General features: G+C 47.9%; 1 protein-coding gene across 1 annotated transcript in view; it reads right to left on the bottom strand.

The window, feature by feature from the left end:
- Nucleotides 1-19083, bottom strand: part of Hectd4 (HECT domain E3 ubiquitin protein ligase 4) — a 164259-nt gene that overhangs the window by 18081 nt on the left and 127095 nt on the right. The window contains exons 48-56 of the mRNA XM_059249761.1: nt 17825-17961; nt 15736-15896; nt 13473-13654; nt 12007-12212; nt 11621-11751; nt 11154-11359; nt 8751-8930; nt 3102-4408; nt 2142-2349 (exon numbers count right to left, since the gene is read on the bottom strand). Of these exons, the coding sequence (XP_059105744.1) occupies nt 2142-2349; nt 3102-4408; nt 8751-8930; nt 11154-11359; nt 11621-11751; nt 12007-12212; nt 13473-13654; nt 15736-15896; nt 17825-17961 (2718 nt within the window). The remainder of the gene's footprint in view (nt 1-2141; nt 2350-3101; nt 4409-8750; nt 8931-11153; nt 11360-11620; nt 11752-12006; nt 12213-13472; nt 13655-15735; nt 15897-17824; nt 17962-19083) is intronic.

Raw genomic sequence — 19083 nt, 5'->3', positions numbered from 1 at the left:
CTATTTCCAGATTGATTCATTTTTATTTTATGTGCATGACTGTTTTGCCTACATTTAAGTATGTGCACCACATGAATGCCTGGTGTCAGAGGAGGTAAGAAAAGGGCACTAGATCCCCTGGAACTGGAGTCATGGATGGTTATGAGCTGCTATGTAAGTGCTGGGAACCAAACCTAGATCCTCTGCAAGAGCAGTAAGTGCTCTTAACCACTGAGCATCTCTCCAGCCCCAGCTGATCTTAATTTAAACAGCACGAATGTACCAGACAATCGAAAGCAGTAAAAAAACACCTAAGCAGTCAGGGCTTGCTGCACGACAGAGCAGGAAAGTGAATCACTGTGCTATGAGAGAACATGAGAAACTGGCAGAGTGCCCAGGGAGAGGAGCAGGGTCTCTAAGGCTGGGCATGGTGCCCCACACCTGGAATCTATCACCACTTGGGAAGATGAAATAGGAGGATCAGGAATTCAGGATCAGTGTTGGCTACACAGTGAGTCTGAAGCCAGCCTGGACTATATGAGACCATTGTGTGTGTTGGGGCTGGGGCGGGGGATAGGGGGTGGGGCAGGGGATGAGGTGGCATCAAAATAAGCGTCCCATCTGCATTATCAAAGCCTTGAACACTGTCAACAGAATGGTTGACTGCAACAGAGTCAGGAGCTAAAAGTGTATTCTGTATTCAAAATGGGGGAGACTAGGAAGCAATAACAACAGGAAGCCCTTGGGCATCCTAAAAATCCTCTGCTGTTCATCTGCGGAGGTGAGGGGCAAAATACACTCTCAAAGGAATAGTGGGGGCAGCCAGACAGCTGCTCAGGCACAAAATTTAAGGCACCTCCCTCCAAACCTTATGACTAACAAAATATTACCATATCAACAGTGCTGTTTTATATTTGCTGGATGGGGCCTGGGATGAAGAACCTTTAGCTTTTTATTCATTCATTTATTTTTGAGTGTGTGCGTATGTGTGTTTGTGCACACACCGACACAAATGTGTAAGTCAAAAGACAACTACTTGTGGACGCTGGTTCTCACCTTACACTGCGTGGGTACTGGGGGACCACACACAGATCATCAGTTTTGATGGCGGGGACATTTATACACGGAGCCATCTTGGCAGCCCTCCACTCTGCCTTTGCTTTTGAGATGGGGTCTTACGGGCTGGTATTGAACTCTTGAGTTCAGGCGACCCTCCTGCCCTAGCCTCCCAAGTGCTGGGACTGCAAGATGCTGAACTGTTTCTTCCTGGTCAGATTTTTCTTTCTTTTTTTTTTTTTTTTTTAAAGATTTCACTATTTTATGTGTATGAATGTTTTGCCTGAATGTATCTATGTGTAACACATGTGTACCTGGTGTATACAGAGGTCAAAAGAGGGCATTAGACCCTTTGGAACTTGAGTTACAGACTGTTGTGAACCACTGTGTGGGAGCTGGGAACTGAACCCAGGTCCTCTAGAAGAGCCGCAGTACTTTTAAGCACTGACACAATGCTCCAGCCCCTGGCTAGTTGTAAAAGTGAGACATGAACCCTGTAAACACAAGTAGTCCTGTCTGTGGCTACACAGGACAGAGCACAGTAATACACTGTGACAAGGAAGCCCACAGTGGGGCTTAAAGCAGGAGGGCCCTTCTCAGGGTAGCTGGCTGGGACATGGCTTGTGGCTTCCCAGCCACCCTCAATGCAAAGCCCTGTGCACTGGGCTGAATTCAAGTGTTCGTTCCATCCTATAGAGATGCACATACTTGGCCACTGTCAGCTAGCAGAGGGCTCAAGAATTTCTGTACACTTAAAACTGCTCACCAAAAGAATAAGTAAAAATTAAATTAAAAAAGCACATAGCTCAAACCTGTAATCCTAGCACTTGAATTCAAGGCCAACCTGGGTTACATGAGACTCTATTTTAAAACCCAAAATCTGGGCGAGATGGCTTAGTGGGTCAGGGTGCTTGCCTCCGAGCTTGATGACCTGAGTTTGATCCCTGGGACCCACATGGTAGGTAGAAGGAGAAGATGAACCCCTACAGCTGTCCTCTGACCTCTATGTGAGTACCATGGTGGGCATGCACACTCACACACAAATAAGTACACATAATTAAAAAATAAAAACTACAAACACTAAGCACACACACCCTACAGCCCACCTTTAATGGACTTGTCGTTGAAGTAGTCTTCTAGCCCTGGGCTCCCCTGAGTGTCAAACAGACTCTGGTTCACCACAGACACTGTCAGAATCTCCTCTGTAGACATTTCCATCAACTCATCCTCACCGTCCAGACTTGACAAGCCAATCAAATCGTTATTGTTAAATAAACTTGCTCGGATTTTCTCAATTTTGGCTCGGGACCTTATCTGTATGAACAAAGAAAAAGGTTGGGCTCTGGATGGATCTGCCCTGGAGGAACACGGGCACTGCTGGCCTGCCTTCTTGAGAAGTTCCCTCCCAATGCCAATGTGGCCATTACAGAACGGCTCACTTGGGAAGCTCTGGAGCCTAAAGACTGGCCAGTCCCTGGGAAGACAGCCCAGCCAGGAGAGCAACTGATGGAAGCTCTTGTCCTTGGGCTTTCTGTAGCCAAAGGAGAGGGCACTTCCTCTTACAGTGGTGCTGGGTCACATGCCCAGGGCTTCATGCACAGTAAGTAAGTGCTGTATCCCAGTGCTGGATTTTACCTTGGAGTCTAACATTTGCAAAAGTGCAGGAAGTCATTAGATGCCTCATTTCTAAACAAGGTGGCCCAAGAAACACATGGCACCTGCAGTGGCTCTCACCTGGTCACACACAGCACCTGCACTCAGCGTGCCTGGAGCTCAGTGTAGGTGATTCTCACATTGCCAACACAGTGCCTCTCAAAACACTGCCATGGTCCTCCAGTGTACCTGCCGGAGACCCTCACCTCACTCACATCAATGAACTGCCTATGCTTGATAACACAGACTGGAAGTCCCTCTTAGAGTTGACCTCAAGAAAAGCAGCTGCTGAGAGTTGCCCAGGAGCTCCCCAGAACCCCATGTTGCCTATTAGTTAACTCCTTGGAAGCAGCTTGGAGAAGCCATGTTGGCCAGATCAAGGCTGAGTGGCTTTCAAGGCTAAGAGCTATTACCTCCACCACTGCAAAGCCTTTGATAGGGCGCGCTGTGAGGGGCTGGGTATCCAGGGAAGTGACCGTGTACATGGAGCCCACGTCTGAAACAGATGCTGTCTCTGCATTGTCCAGAGGTTCCCCTAGGCTGCCCAGGCTACCCAGGCTGCCAGTGCTGCACAAGGAAATGTCCAGGCTCTCCTGGCTGGACACCACATGGGGTTCCAACAGGACAGGAGGAACAGGCAGCTCCAGGCCCGAGGGCAGCGGGTCTACTGAGAGGTCACTAGCAGTCTGCGAGATACCCTGGGAGCTACAGACTGAGGCCTGGCTGGTAGAAGCTGAGGCGCTGATGCTCATGGCGGGGGCCAGGCTGCTGGACGTGCTCCCCTCCAAGCTGTCCACACTGGGGAACCCCAGCAACTTCTCAGATTCAACCTTGCTGTCGCCACCCTCAGCCTTGTCTTTTGGCTTCTTGGGGTCTTCCTCCTGCAGTGGGATGTAGATCTCATCTTTGAAGACACCGCCATGGGCATTGCAGGCCTTGCGGATAGCACCTCTGACAACAGCTTCATCCAGGTGTGTGGGAATGCCCGAGATCACTAGCAGGCGACTGTGGGCAGTGGGGCCCACTAGGGCCTGGCAGGCATCGGCGATTGCATCACTTGTTACACCCAGGCCCTGCGGATCCTTTCTGGTAAGGTGCCGGAGGATGATGAGCAAGGTGAGGGCACGGTGGAACCACAGCATGTCCTCAGGCTTGCTCCCCCCGATGCTGAGCACGGTGGAGTCCGCATCTGCGGCACGGGAAGACTGGCGCTTGCTGGAGGAGGAGGCCTTCTCCCGCTTCATCTTGACTTTCTTCCTCTTAGACAGGAGGCTAGGGCTCTGTGGTGTCTGTCCCGGGGAGGAAGAAGAGGAGGAGGAGGAGTCGCTGAGGTTTGGGGTGGTCGTTGAGGTCACCCCACTAGCTGTGACACTGATATTGGTAGGCAGGGTTACTTCAGCAACTGCCAGGCAGCCTTCCATGAGAGCATGGAAGTAGGTTGAAAACCTGCCCTGGTCGCCCACGGCTACTGCTCCAGAGCTACCACAGGCACTGCCCGAGACCCAGCTCTGGGTCTCCTCGTCGTACAGCTTGTGCAGCTCTGACTGCAAGGCCATCAGCATGGCCAGGCAGGGATTGAGCTGGAGGGCGATAGAGGAGGACAGGCCAGCTGGGTGTTTCCGCTGCTCCAGGCTGTGTACTGTACGCAAGAGCTCAGCCAAGAGGTGGAAGACCAACTCCTTCACACAGGCTGCCATGTCTGTGGTCCACAGGAAGTTTCCTGAGGCAGAGAGAAAACAGAGTAACCATGTCACCGCCCATTACTTTCCAGGAACAGCTCTGAGCACTGTGATGGAGCTCAGAGATGGAGAGACCAGTGCACACTGGCGGGCTGGCCAAGGCCTTCAGCCCATGCCTCCGACAGCATGCTGCCTGCTTCTGGATCTCAGGCCAGACATCTCTGCAGAGGGCTAGTCAGAAGCCATTAGGATGCTTCCCAAGATACAGGATGCCTGCCACTGGGGATGAATAACTCAGTTCTACTCCAAACACACACTGAACAATGATTTCAAATTGTCCTAACTTAGTCAACAAAGCCTTACTCTGGGCTAGGGTATAGCTCAGGGGCTGAGTGTTTGCCCAGCATATTCAAGGCAGGAAAGAGAGGAAGAAAGCGAAAAGAGGGGACAGAGGTAGGAGAGGAGAGGGAGGGAAAAAAGGAGGGAGGAAGGGACCAGAGGGAAGGAAGAGAAGGGAAGAGAAAAAAGGAAGGGAGGAAGAAGGGATAATCTTTTTTTTTTAAAGATTGGTTTTCATTTTTTAAAAGTAAGATTTGTTAATTTTTAATTTATGTGTATGTGTGTCCCTGTATAATTTTATGTGTAGCACATGTGTGCAGGTGCCCACAAGGTCAGAAGGTGTCAGATCTGGAACTGGAGTTACATGTGGTTGTGAGCCATCTGATGTGGGTGGTGGGAACTGAACCCAGGTCCTCGGAAAGAGCAGTAAGAGCTCTTAACCACAGAGCCATCTCCCTAGCTCACAGTTTTTATTTTCATTTATTTGAATGTGTTGCGTCTGTGTGCCTATCTGACATGTGTGTGCAGGTACCCACAAAGGCCAGAAGATGACTTCAGATCCCTGAAGCTGGAGTTATAGGCAGTTGTACACTACTACACATGGTTGCTGGGAATTGAACCCAGGTCCTCTGGAAGAGCAGCACCCTCAGGCACTTGGGTTTAACATAGTAGCCTTTGCAGCTTCCCAAGTCTTTATTTTCCTTGTACTTCTCTTATATTTACACTTTACAGTTATGGCAAGGTATGCTAAACAACCCCTTGAAAATGAAGTTTAGAAAGAGAAAGAGGCTGGAGAGGCAGCTCAGCTGGTAAGTGTGTGCTGGAGACTCGTGAAGAGCTGAGGCTGATTCTCACACCCACATTTAAGCAAGGCACAGTGTGACTCTAGTTCTGGGGTGGCAGACAGGGGCGTCCCAGGAGCTTGTTGGCCAGCCAGCCTAGTCAAGCCAGTGAGCTCCAGATTCAGTAAGAGACTCTGTGTCAAAAAATAAAATGGAGAACAATTGAGGAAGACATCTAAGAGTGACCTCTGATTTCCACATGCACGTGTACACACACACACACACACACACACACACACACACACACACACACGCACGCACTGAACTCACACGTATATGCACACAAAGAAAGGAATCAAGTGTGGTTGTACACATCTATAATTCCAGCATTCGGAAGGTAGAGGCAGAAAGAGCAGAAATTCAAAGTCATCCTTGGCTACATGGTAAGTTCAAGACTAGCCTGGCTAAACTGAGAATCAGTCTCAAAAATAAATAAATAAATAAAAATCAAATAACAAACAAGAAACTACCAAGAACCAACAAGAAAAAAAACCAGCAACAACAAAGCCAAAAGCCAAAACAAACCAAAACCCAACTGACCAAACAACCAACCAGAAAGGCACCGACTTGAATAAAAGTATTACACTCTCCAGGTACTATTCATGGGTACAAGACAGAGTCCATGATGGGCACATGACAATGACTGTCTTTGTGGAAAAAATGTTATCAAAAAAGACGTCCTAGGTGGGAATGGAGCTCAGACGGTAGAGTGCCTGCCTATCATGTATAAGGTCTTGGCATACATGTCTGAAATAAGACATACATGGTACTCCACATATGTAATCCCAGCACTCACGACGTGGAGGCAGGAGAATCAGAAGTTTGAGATCATCCTTGTCTACAAAGGGAGTTCCAGGCCAGCCTGAGCTACATGAGATCTTGGCTTAAAGAAAATCCTACTTGATAGCTGTGATAGTTCGAATGTAATTGGACCCTATCAGCTCATAGGGAAGTGACACTATTAGGAGATGTGTGTGGCCTTGTTGGAAGAGGTGTGTCTCAGATCACTCCTGTTGCCTGAGGATCAAGATGTAGAACTCTCAGCTCCTTCTCCAGCACTATGCCTGCTTGCAAACTGCCATGTCCCACCATGATGATATTGGATTAAGCCTCTGAAACTGTAAGCCACCACCCCAATTAAATATTTTCCTTCATAAGAGTTGCCGTGGAGGCCGGGCGGTGGTGGCGCACGCCTTTAATCCCAGCACTCGGGAGGCAGAGCCAGGCGGATCTCTGTGAGTTCGAGGCCAGCCTGGTCTCCAAAGCGAGTTCCAGGAAAGGCGCAAAGCTACACAGAGAAACCCTGTCTCGAAAAACCAAAAAAAAAAAAAAAAAGAGTTGCCGTGGTGATGGTGTCTCTTCAAAGCAATAGAAACCCTGACTAAGACAAAGGGAAAAAAGGATTTGTGGGAAGGAAGGAACAAGAGATGATAATGAGAAGGTGAGTACATGATTTAAGAAATGTATATAGTGTATGAAACTGTGAATGTTAAGTTAAAAAAAAAAACAACCAACCAACCAAAAGATATCCCAATATTTCTTCATATCAGATGCACACCAGTTTATGCAGCCTTAGGGATCAAACTCAGGGCTTTGTACATGCTAGGCAGGCACTTTTCTAGCTGCGCCATTGCCCCAGCTCCCAAATGCTTCTGTTCATGTTGCCTGGGAGAGGATGGAGGTGGTAAAAGCTCAGGTATTTGAGCAGCTGAGGATGGTGAACATTTTGGTCCAGAGCTGCAAGGGAGCAGGCTGCAGTCGCTTCCATCCAGATGGAGTTTGCACTGGGCAGAGTGCTTCCTGGGGCTCCCAAGGCTTCTGCTTAGGTACAGCGCCTTCCAGGGAAGGTAGCGAGCTTCCTGCTCTCTCAGGAGGCTGTTTGGAAGTTCTTATTGAAAATAAGTTCATGGGTTCCCACGGAGCTTCCAAAGGCCAAGGTTAAAGCTCTCCTGTCCCCAGGCTCAAGGCTTATGTCACCCCCACCAAGTTTTTCCTTTGCCACAGGACACTTATGTAAGAGGACAGACATCCTCAAAGGGAATTCTTCACCAAACCTGAACACGATGGCATAGACATCTGTTCCTGCAGTAAGCACCGCCCAGAGTATCTTAAACATCCTACAAGATTGACCTAGTTGCCAATATCTAAAAATTGGGAGGATCACAAAAAAAAAAAAAAAAAAAAATCACTTTTCTAGCTTTTGTTGAAATAAAAATAAAAATTCTGGCCAGGCATGGTGTCATATCCCAGTAGAAGGCCATCTGGTTTTAATGAGGAATTCTAGGCCAGCCAGGGCTACAAAGTGAACCACTGTCTACATAAATAAAAAGAAAGAAAGAAAGAAAGAAAGAAAGAAAGAGAGAGAGAGAGAGAGAGAGAGAGAGAGAGAGAGAGAGAGAGAGAGAGAGAGAGAGAAGCAAAATGACGACAAAGCACACAACTCTGGCCAGACCTCATCTGACAGTGAACAGTCTCAGTCACTGCCTGGTGGGTATATGTCAACACTCCCTTTCCTCTGGTTATTTGTTTCAATGACACGTGGCCCCTGAGGCATCTGGGATTGCTAGCTGGTTTGTTTTATTCTTCACCAGGATCTATCCTCTATGCCCAGCTTCCAGACTCCACCACGAACAAGTCACTGGAGCTGCTTTAGCACTCAACTGTACCTCTGGCCATTCAGCCCCTACTGTATGTCCTGATTAATTTGAAACACACCTCTAGACCATGAGCAGGAACACTGTGGATTAAAGTTCAACGTTTACTTTAAATATTTTGGAGGTAGGTTTGCTTGTAGTTAAGAATCTGACCCCTAAGTTGACCATTTTGGGAGAGTTTGTGCTTTAAGTCTGTCAGCAGCTCTGCGGTTGTAACGTTCCATTTGGGGCACTGCTCATGTCCATGCCATCCTTCACCATCAGTTATAAAAAACAGCCTACGAGGCAAACATTTACATTTTGTTGTTGTTTTGAGATCAGCTTACCTCTGCCTCCATACCTGGCAAACATTTAACACTTTGAAGCATGACAATGTTGTTCTTCGTCTCATGGGTAGCTGCCATCAGGCGGTACAGTGGCAATACCCTGCAGACGGCTGACTTGGAGTCAGGACTCCCAAGCCTGCTTTCAGCACAAGCGCTCTGACAGGTTGCAGGTGCCTGGACTACCTGTAGGCCAACCTCCACCCACCCCTGACCCGTGCTCACCCAGCAGTTCCACCACGTGCAGGAGGACCGCGGTAGGAATGGCGTCAGGCTCGTCCTCTGACTTCCCTTCACTGTCCTCTGATTTCCACGATAGCAGCTGCTCTGCAAAGGCCATCGCCAGGGGGAACTCCAGGGGCAGAGAGTGCAAGACCAGCACAGCTCCAGGAGGTGGGGATACTCCTAAGAGGAAGGCCCAGAAAGAACATGTGTGATTGGCAGCATCTGACCCAGGTCCATTTGAGAAAGCACCTGCTGCCCAGTGCCTCCAGACCTGCTGCTGTGGCAGCGGGATAAAGAGCAGCAGTGGGACCATCTAGTGAGTTGTCAATGGGCAGGCCAGGCATAGTGGCTCCCATCTGTCATCCCACTAATGGAAGGCTGAGGCAATAAGATTGTGAGTTTGAAGCAGGTCTGGACTACACAGCAAAATAACTAAAGAAGAACTAAGTGAAGACAGGAGAAGACACCAAGGGCCTCAAGCCCAGAACTAGAGATGGGTGTAAGGTCTGCTCTGAAAGAGGCTTTCCTGAAGTCTGCCCAGCCTGAAGACAAGCCCTTTTGAGTGGCCGCAACTCACTAAGAGCTGAAACCTACATTTAGGACCCTGGCAGGGGAGCTGGGAAGGTTTCCCTGCTCTTTGTAGTGATGGAAACTGTGCTCAGTGCTTTGCACGGACCTCCACCTCCGACCATGGGTTTGAATTTTCTTATTACGTCCTTTCATTGCCAGAGCCCAAGTCTGACTGAAGTGACCTCCCACCCTGTACTGCAAACCATGGAAAGTGAGTCTCAGGGACCTTTGGTGAGGTGAGAGGAAGCACACTCCCTCACCTGCACCTTGAGGTGGATGTCTGTATGCCAAAAATGTAGATGACAGAAAAACCTTTGTTTTGGTCATTATGCTGGAGGTGGAACCCAGGGCCTGGCACATGCTAAGCACTTGCTGTACCACTGAACTATTCCCTAGCAAGATCCTATTTTAATGTAAAGCTTGAATAGCAGGAGGTGTAGGCAAAAGACTATGGGGGGAAAAAAGATTAAGAAAATAGTGTAGGGCTGGAGAGATGGCTCAGTGGTTGGGAGCACTGGCTGCTCTTCTGGTAGACCTGGGTTCAATTCCCAGCACCCACATGGCAACTCACAACTGTCCCATTTCTAAGAGAACAAAGACTGCTGAGCTGTCTCTCTACTTCAAAAAAAAGAGAGAAAAGAATGTAGGTGGCCGGGCAGTGGTGGGGAACACCTTCAATCCCAGCACTGGAGAGGCAGAGGTAGGTAGATCTCTATGAGTTCAAGGCCAGCCTGGGCTACAAATCAAGTTTTTTTTTGTTTGTTTGTTTGTTTTGTTTTGTTTTTAAAAATATTTATTATGCATACAGTGTTCTGCCTGCATATATCCCTGAAGGCACCAGATTTCATTATAGATGGCTATAAACCATCATGTGGTTGCTGGGAATTGAACTCAGGACCTCTGGAAGTACAGCTAGTGCTCTTAACCTTTGAGCCATCTCTCTAGCCCCTACAAATCGAGTTTCAGGACAGCCAGAACTGTTATACAGAGAAAGCCTGTTTTTAAAAACCAAAAAGGAAAAAAAGAAAAAAAAAAAAAAAGAGAAAGACAGAAAAAGAAAAAGAAAAGACTGTAGGAGCTGGAGTCGTGGCTCAGTGATTAAAAACACTGGCTGCTCTTCTAGAGGACCAGGTGTAGTTGACAGAACCCAAATGGAGGCTCAAGATTGTCTACAACTCCAGTTCCAGGGGACCTCACATTTTCTGCTCTCTGCGGGCACCAGGCACACAAGTGCTGTACAGACATACATGCAGGTGAGACACCCATATACATTAAATTAACTTAAATTTAAAAAAAGAAGAAAAAAGGGCCAGGGATGGTGGTGCACGCCTTTAATCCTAACACTTGGAAGCAAAGATAGGCAGATCTCTGTGAGTTCTAGGCCAGCTGGTCTACATAGAGAGTTCTGGGACAGCCGGGGCTACACTTAAAGAGATATTTTTAAAACAAACAAAGAACCAAAAAAATCCCTCAAGACCCCCAATCCCTGAGGATTTCCGGGGATGCTAGAGAGAAAAGCAGCAGGCGCTCACAGGACACATCAGACACCAGAGAGCTGTTACACCAGAAACTCTGGGGACACTTGGCAAACGGGACTGCTCCAGACTGTGACGACTTCAAGAATGAGACTGCTGCTCTCTGCAGAGGGCTGGCTGCTCCCTGTGCGCGTGCGGAGGAAGGCAAGCCCTCTGGGCCTGGGTGGCCTCTGCCAGGCCTTAAATCTCCTGTCTCTCAAACACCCTGCTCTGAGCAGTCTTTGTCCTCACTCAAAGCAATGGGAGTGGGAGCTCCCAATCCCGCCATCTGCAACACCGGGAGCTGAGACAGACTCACCTAGTCTGATGTGGACCTTGTCTGTGGAGAGAACCACAGACGGGTACTGGTCAGCTGTGGGTGGAGGGGCGAGCCCAGTGTTGGCCGGGGAGGCGTCTCGGGGGTAGCAGGCAGCTTCGATGAGGTTCAGCTGGCCGGTGCGCTTCACTTTGTGGCCAAGCCCGTAGACGAGCACACGCGCCCACGGGGCCTTGTACAGAGAGGAGCTGAGAGGAAGTGGGGGTTAAGACAGACTTGGCCAGGCCAGGTACTGGGCATAAGTCATCTCCACCACCTTTAGAAGGTCGTTCTCTATAAAGCCTATTCCCCACAGACACAGGAGACACAGGAAGAACTGCAAGTGCTTTACAGATAGTGTGCACTTGAGGGCAAGGACAGCTGGAGGCAGGTTCCTGGGGCAGTGCTGCTGGAATGATCCACTTAGCTTTCTCTCCCCAGCACCGTCTTCTGGAGAAAGGACAACTTACTCTTTGCGGAATCCAGACTGACTTTCTTTGCAAGACACAACAACAAAGGCTGCTCCCGGGAAATTCACATCCATATTGACTTTGGACTCAGAAATTGGGAATTCTTCGGAGGGGAACTGCTCCGGTGCTGTCTGAAAGGAGACACGTAATAAGCAAGTGTGGGCTAGACATAGGGAGCACACTCCATCCCATCCCATGAGGAAGGACACATGCTGAAATAGGTGCAAGAGGCGGGCAGCCTCTGGAGGAGAAGGCCACCAGAGGCCCAAGAGTTCCTCAAGAATGGCTGCCCAGCGGCTCATGGGAGAGCACTACTCAGCAGGCCAGGGAACCGCCTAGTTCAATGGTGCCCCAGCGGGGTCCGAGGAGCTCAAGCCTCTCTCTACCTGCAGGAAGGCGCAGATCTGCTTCGTCAGCTCCAGGAGGCTGTCCTCGCCCTGGTGCAGGGTACGGGTGATGGCCACGCTGAGCCACTCCCTCAGCATCTGGGAGCTGCCCTGGTAGAAGAGGTCGGTGGCCGAGCAGCTCTGTGAGTGGATGCAGTGCCGCAGGGACTGTGCCAGGAGGATGGAGCTGGAGCTGATGGTGCCGTCTGTGGGCAGGACAAGGAAGGGACACGACAGAACTGCAGCAGCCGGCCTGCGGGAGCCTGGGAGGCAGACACCCAAGGAAGGAGGGCCCTGACGGGAAATCATTCAGTGGGAGGAAGACAAGAGCTTGTGGCCTTTAAATTGTGCTTTCTTTTCAGGATTAACACCTTCAGTGGAAACCCAGGCCTCTTGTTTCGTGTACGGGCATGCGTGTGTACGTGCACGCTAGGTGCATGCCTGGAGGTCTGAGGTTGATGTTAGGTGTCTTCCTCAGCAGCTCTTCACCTTATTTTTTGAGACGGAGTCTTTCACTGATTCAAGTAACCTGGCTGGCTGGTGAGCTCCAGGGATCCTCTTGTCTCATCCCCCTAACATCGAGGTTACATATGCACACCACTGTACCCAGGCAGGTCTCTCTCTGCAGCCCTGGCTGTCCTGAAACTGGCTCTGTAGCCCAGGCTGGCCTCTGCCTCCCATGTGCTGGGGTTAAAGGTTTGCACCACTACCACCTACCTTGTGCCCAACTTTCCATGTGGGTGCTGGTAACCTGAATTTTGGGTCCTCATGCTTGTACAGTAAGTACTTTACTGATAGTCACCTCCGCTGCTAAGTTTCTTAAAGACCAACATGGGATGGCCCATCCAGCTGCTCTGGGCCAGCCTAGGCTCCACTAAGGTATGTTGAGGTGGCCAGTGTGATTACTCAGTCTTCACGGCAAAGCTCCTCTTACGGTGTATTCCTCTAAGTGGGCTGATGGACCCTGGTGCTCTGTCAGGCTAGTGGAGAGGGGTTTAGTATATGCTGGCTGGGACCCTGTGGCTGCCTGTGCCTCCCTTACCACTCACTATCTTAGGTGATCAGAAGAAAAATGGAGGTTGAAGCAGACAGAGGAGCGTCTCAGTCATGGGAGGACCAAGGGATAATTTTCTCACTTAGCACTGCCCAGTTGAGCACAGAGAGCCCTTGCCTGAAGATCCCAGGCTTAGCTGGCTCACATGAGCAGCTCTAGAGCAAGCCCTGCCATGGGAATCTATGTCTGTCTCTCCAGGGTCAGGCAGACCATCTGTCACAGCAGTCCCAGGTTCGGTGGGCACTAGGCCGACCACCAACTGACTAAGGTGAGAGTGTACTCAGTTGTCTAAGAGCAGACAGCATGGCTGTCTCAGGTTCCTTCCCTGATCCCACCCTGGAAAATTAGCATGCTAGGCAGCCCCTGTGAACTGGCTCACCCTTAGGGCTCTTTTTCCCTGGCCAAGTCTTACCTGGGAGGGGAGGAGCGAGGAGCTGATTGGACAGGAGCTGCAGGTGCTCTAACGTGATGTCTCGGATGGCAGGGATGTGGAAGAGGCGAGTGAATAGGTGAGGCAGCTTGGGGGCGAAGATGTTGAGCAAGGCCATGCGACAGTACAGCCTGGCCAGTGCAGCCTCACACCGCAGCAGCTCTCTGAGGGAAGAGGGAGGGGAGATACACTGAGTGCTGACAGCAGAGCTTGTGGGGTGGGGTGGGGACAATGACAGAGACACTACATCTCAGGCTTCTCTCCTGGCCCTGTGTTCTGTGTCTCAAGTGATTCACTTGAGTTTTATATCAAAGCTTTGTGGGTTTTTTTTTTTTTTTCAATTCAAAAAACACCCTTGAAAAAGAAATGAAAATATCTACACAAAACTTTGTAAACATAAGTTCATAGCAACAGTGTTTCTAAGGGCCAAAGAGTGGAAACAATCTTAAAATTCATTAATTTAGTGGTAAGGCCGCACAACTGAATGTTACTAAGTAAAATAAAGGGATAACACATCAATATTTTGAAGGCAGGCCTTTTGAGGAGGTAACAGTTCATGGAAATTGGCATAATTAGAGTGCGATGGCCTGTAGATCCCTGAGGCAGAGGTGAAATACAGTGTGCAGAGAACAGAAAACCTAGTGTGGCCCAAGGAGGGAAGAAGCCTCCGAGGCTCACAGGGTGTCCCGAGTGAGCTACAGTTCGGAGCCCTCCACGTGGGAAGGTCTGGTCAGAGGCGCAAGCTCTGACTTGCACCTGACACCAACCATCCTTTAGAGTGAGAGGCTAGAGAGGAGGCCTACTGCTCTAGCCCAGTGGTTCTCAACCTTCCTAGTGCTGGGGCCCTTTAATACAGTTCCTCATGTTGTGCTGACCCCCCCCAACCATAACATTATTTTGTTGCTACTGTCATTTTGCAACTGTTATGAATCATAATGTAAAGATCTGATTATGTGTCCCCAAAGGGGTCTTGATGTGTCCAGCTCAGGTGATCCTCTGCCTCAGCTTCCCAGGTGTTGGAAGCACAGACACAGACAGCGTGGGTTTGCCTGAGGAGAAACTGAGAGGCTAGAGGACAGATGGAGAGGAACATGGTGCGCAGAGGCTTTGAGAGGTGAACTGCACTTGTTACTCTGCCTTCTTCTCAACTGCAGCATGGATTATTATTATTATTTCTCCTCCTCCTCCTCCTCCTCCTCCTCCTTCCTCTTCTTCTTCTTCTTCTGATTTATTTATTTGCATTGGTGTTTGCCTACATATGTTTCTGTGTAAGGGGATTGGATCTGCTGGAACTGGAGTTACAGACAGGTGTGAGCTGCCATGTGGGTTCTGGTATTGAACCCAAGTCCTCTGGAGGAGCAGACAGTGATCTTAACCACTGAGCCATCTCTCCAGCCCCACAGCAGGGATTTCTATGATGGGAAGGAACAAGTCATAGGAGAATTTTTATTTATGTATTTTTTAATAAACACAATCCTTGGCTGGCCTGGAATTCATTATGCAGACTAGGCTGGCCTCAAAATCACAGGAAAATCTTAACCTATGAGCTCTCTCTCCAGCCCCTTAGGGGCATTTTTTTTTTTTTTTTTTTTAAGATTTGTTTATTATGTATACAGTGTTCTGTCTGCACATATCTCTACAAGCCAGAAGAGGGCACCAGATCTCATTACAGATGGTTGTGAGCCACCATGTGGTTGCTGGGAATTGAACTCAGGACCTTTGGAAGAACAAGCAGTGTTCTTAACCTCTGAGCCATCTCTCCAGCCCCCTAGGAGCATTATTTAACAGTGCATGGCAAGGCATTGTGACTGATCATCATTAGATTTCGTCTGTAGAGGGCAGCCTGTCTTCACTGCAGCTCTGTCCCTTTCGAATCCTGCACTGTACTGTGCACACAGCCAGTGTTCAGAGTACACTTGGTTAGCCAAGACAGGGACAGCTGGCTGTTCTCCTCCCATGAATGAACTGGGTGTCCCTTCTGTTCCCTCCTGACTCCTTTCCTCGGCATGTCTTTACTGGGCTCTCTAGCTGGCTCCAGTCCCAAAATCACAGTAGAGTGCATGTGACACAGGCCATGTGCTTTAGACCATCTTTTCTTCCTGCCTCTTGCAATTCTGCAACTGCCTTCCCTCCTTCTAACTCTCAGCTTGGAAGGCAAAGCCTTCTAGTCAAGCATGAATGGGACACATGGAAAAACACAGTAGATACATCTCTGTGCCCCAAAGAGAGAAAGGCCCAGGTTTACCTGTGAATTTGAAGGTTGGTATTGTCCAGTGTGACCAGCCCATTAGTGGCTGTTCTTCGGTAGCCTGCGGGGGGCCTTTCCAACATATCAATGGGGTACCAGTACCGCACCAGCACCCCTTCACTCCGGAGGTATGTCTCCACTTGCACCAACTCATTCACCTGCAGTGGAAAAGTAAACATCCAACCTGCTTTTCTGAGAATTAACTTTATTTTTCAAGTTCATGCAAAGATATGTATATATTAAAGTTAGATTTTGCCAGGCGGTGGTGGCGCATGCCTGTAATCCCAGCACTCGGAAGGCAGAGGCAGGTGGATCTCTGTGAGTTCGAGGCCAGCCTGGTCTACAGAGCTAGTCCAGGACAGGCACCAAAACTACACAGAGAAACCCTGTCTTGAAAAACCAAAAAAAAAAAAAAAGTTAGATTTTTTGCTATAATTTGTATCTAGTTGCTTTTTTTTTTTTTTTTTTTCCCCAGAGCTGAGGACCGAACCCAGGGCCTTGTGCTTGCTAGGCAAGCGCTCTACCACTGAGCTAAATCCCCAACCCCTCTAGTTGCTATTTTATGAACTAGATTAATGAACCCAAAGAGAATTTACAATACACATGTTGATTTGATTTTTCTCAAAAAAGTATTTTTTGAGGCAGGGTCTCACTGCGTACTCCTGGCTGGCCTGGAACTCACAGAAATCCACCTGCCTCTGCCTCCAGAGTGTTGGAATTAAGGGCATGCACCACTACACCTCACTAAAAGATTTATTTTTATTACTTTTAATTACATGTATGTCTGTGTGTCTCTATGTGTATATATGCACATTGAGAGCAGTTGACCTTGGAGGCCAGAACAGAGTTGTCAGATCCCCTGGAAGTGGACAGTTGTGAGTTGCCAAAACCAGATGTTCTGTAGGAGCAGCAAGTACTCAACTGTTGAGCCGTTTCTCCAGTATTTCCCACAAAATCAATTCTTAATTATAAATTAACACATAATAGAAAACAGAAAAAAAAAAACCAGTTATTTTAAAAAAGCCTTGGGCGGGGGTGGGGGTGGGGAGACACGGGACGGGACAGGGACAGGGACAGAGATGGGACGGGACTGAAAAGATGGCTCAGTGGTGGAGAGCACTGGCTGTTCTTCCAGAGGAATCTGGTTCAATTCCCAGCACCCACAGGGCAACTCAAGACTGACTGTAACTCCAGTTCCAGGGGATCCAACATCCTCACACAGACTTACATGCAGTCAAAACACCAATGCACATAAAATAGAAATAAATAAACCATTTTAAAAAAAAGTCTTCAGGAAAACAGGAAAAAACTTCAAATCAAATAAAGATTAGAAAAACCAAATTTTGTTAAAATAGCCCTTGTATATTTTGTGAGTATATTTTAATTGCTTTTTAAAGTAAATCTTTAATAATGCCTAGGTAAAAATTATATTGGTATTTGAATGCAGAGTGCATATGTAGCAGCTTACTTTTAGTTTCTACCAATAGAATAAAGCTATCAGATAGATTCCTTGCTTTTAACAATCCTGATGCTGTCTTCAAGGACAGCGGCTCACTTTGCTCCTCACTGAGCTGATGAGAGGCAGTGACAGTCTGGATGTGAGTGGCGGTGTAGAATGGCAGGGAGTGCTGGTGTAGCTTCACTCCCATAAGTGTGAGACGTTCTCACTGAGTCCTTCCACACAGCTGCACTTCTATTTAGTTTCCTCCTTTCTTTGTAGGATTTATTTTATGTTTATCTATGTATGTTTGTCCATGTGACTGTATGCACATGTGTGTCTGGGTGCCCACAGAGGCCAGAAGACACTTGGATCCCTTGGAGTTCAAGTGCCTGTGAGCTGCCTGTCATAGGTGCTGGGATCTGAACTTTGCTCCTAATGATAGAGTGAGGGCGTTTAACCACTGAGCCACCTCCCTAGCCCAGTTTCCTTGTTTCTAACTTGAAGAGAAATCTCAAAGCACAATCCCTGTGTCATGTGTCTGTGTAGAATTGAGGACAGACCCTCTAGTCCCTTTGTCTGGTACCTGGGCATAGCAGCCTCTCTACACATGCAGGACTGGAGGAGCCAAAGTGGCTGTTCACTTACTGAATCGACATCTAGGACAACTCCATGAAGGCCAAAGGTTTTGAGCATCCCTCGGATGGCAAATTTTGGCAAGGCAGTTCCTACGGTACTGCTGGCGACATTGCTGCTGTCTGGAGAGCGTGTTACAACCGTGAGACCTGAGGAAGTAAAGGAAGACCAGTTCACCTTGGGAGGCTGTACTGTAGGATCTAAAATAGTTCTGCAGCATTTGACAATAAAAAGGAGCATAGCTCAGCCTGTAAAGTAATAACAAAATGGTAAACTCTTCCAATTCATGAGTTAAGAAGACAAGTAAGCCATTTAAAAACGGGAAGAGGACTTGGATAAATACTTCTCCAAAAAGAAATAAAAAGATAACACACGAAGCAATGTTCATTATTACTTGTCAATCATCAGGGAGATGTAAGAGCCACAGTGAGACCCCTCGGCAACAGCAATGGCTGATGTAAAGAGACAGATGGAACACATTGCCACACATGTGCAGAAACTGGGACACTCATACATAGCTGGTGAGCTGCTGGGAATGTAGGATGCTTTAGAAAGTATTTTGGTAGTTTCTCAAAAGGTTAAACATAGAGTTACCATATCACCCAACAATTCTACTCATGTTTATAGATTCCAATCTATTATAATACATACGTATTTCTCCTAGAGAAATGAAGATGTATGTCCATACAAGAGGGTGACACAAATGTTTAGAGTAACAGTATTCCTAGTAGCCAAAAAGCAGGGCCAATTCAATCATCCATCAACGATGAATGAAAACAACTAAGGGGCATGTCTATACAATGGAGCATTGCTTGACAGTAAAAAGAATCAAGTATTGACCCATGCTTCATGGATGAGTGTATTTAACTATGTAAAGGTGTGTTACCTTTGTTTAACTAGACAAAGATGTGTTATGTTTGTTTATACTGCATTTGTTTAACTAGGTAAAGATGTGTTACGTTTGTTTATACTGCATTTGTTTAACTAGGCAAAGATGTATTACGTTTGTTTATACTGCATTTGTTTAACTAGGCAAAGATGTGTTACGTTTGTTTATACTGCATTTGTTTAACTAGACAAAGATGTGTTACGTTTGTTTATACTGCATTTGTTTAACTAGGTAAAGATGTGTTATGTTTGTTTATACTGCATTTGTTTAACTAGACAAAGATGCGTTGCTGTTTCACCTGCTTGCCTAAGATTCCTGACTGATCTAGTAAACAGCTGAATGGTCAATAGCTAGGCAGTAGAGAGATAGGCAGGACTGGAGG

The sequence above is a fragment of the Peromyscus eremicus genome, chromosome 23 (assembly GCF_949786415.1).
Source record: "Peromyscus eremicus chromosome 23, PerEre_H2_v1, whole genome shotgun sequence".
NCBI classification, from domain to species: domain Eukaryota; kingdom Metazoa; phylum Chordata; class Mammalia; order Rodentia; family Cricetidae; genus Peromyscus; species Peromyscus eremicus.
The sequence above is the reverse complement of the archived record's forward strand: the minus strand, read 5'-3'. Positions and strand labels throughout refer to the sequence as shown.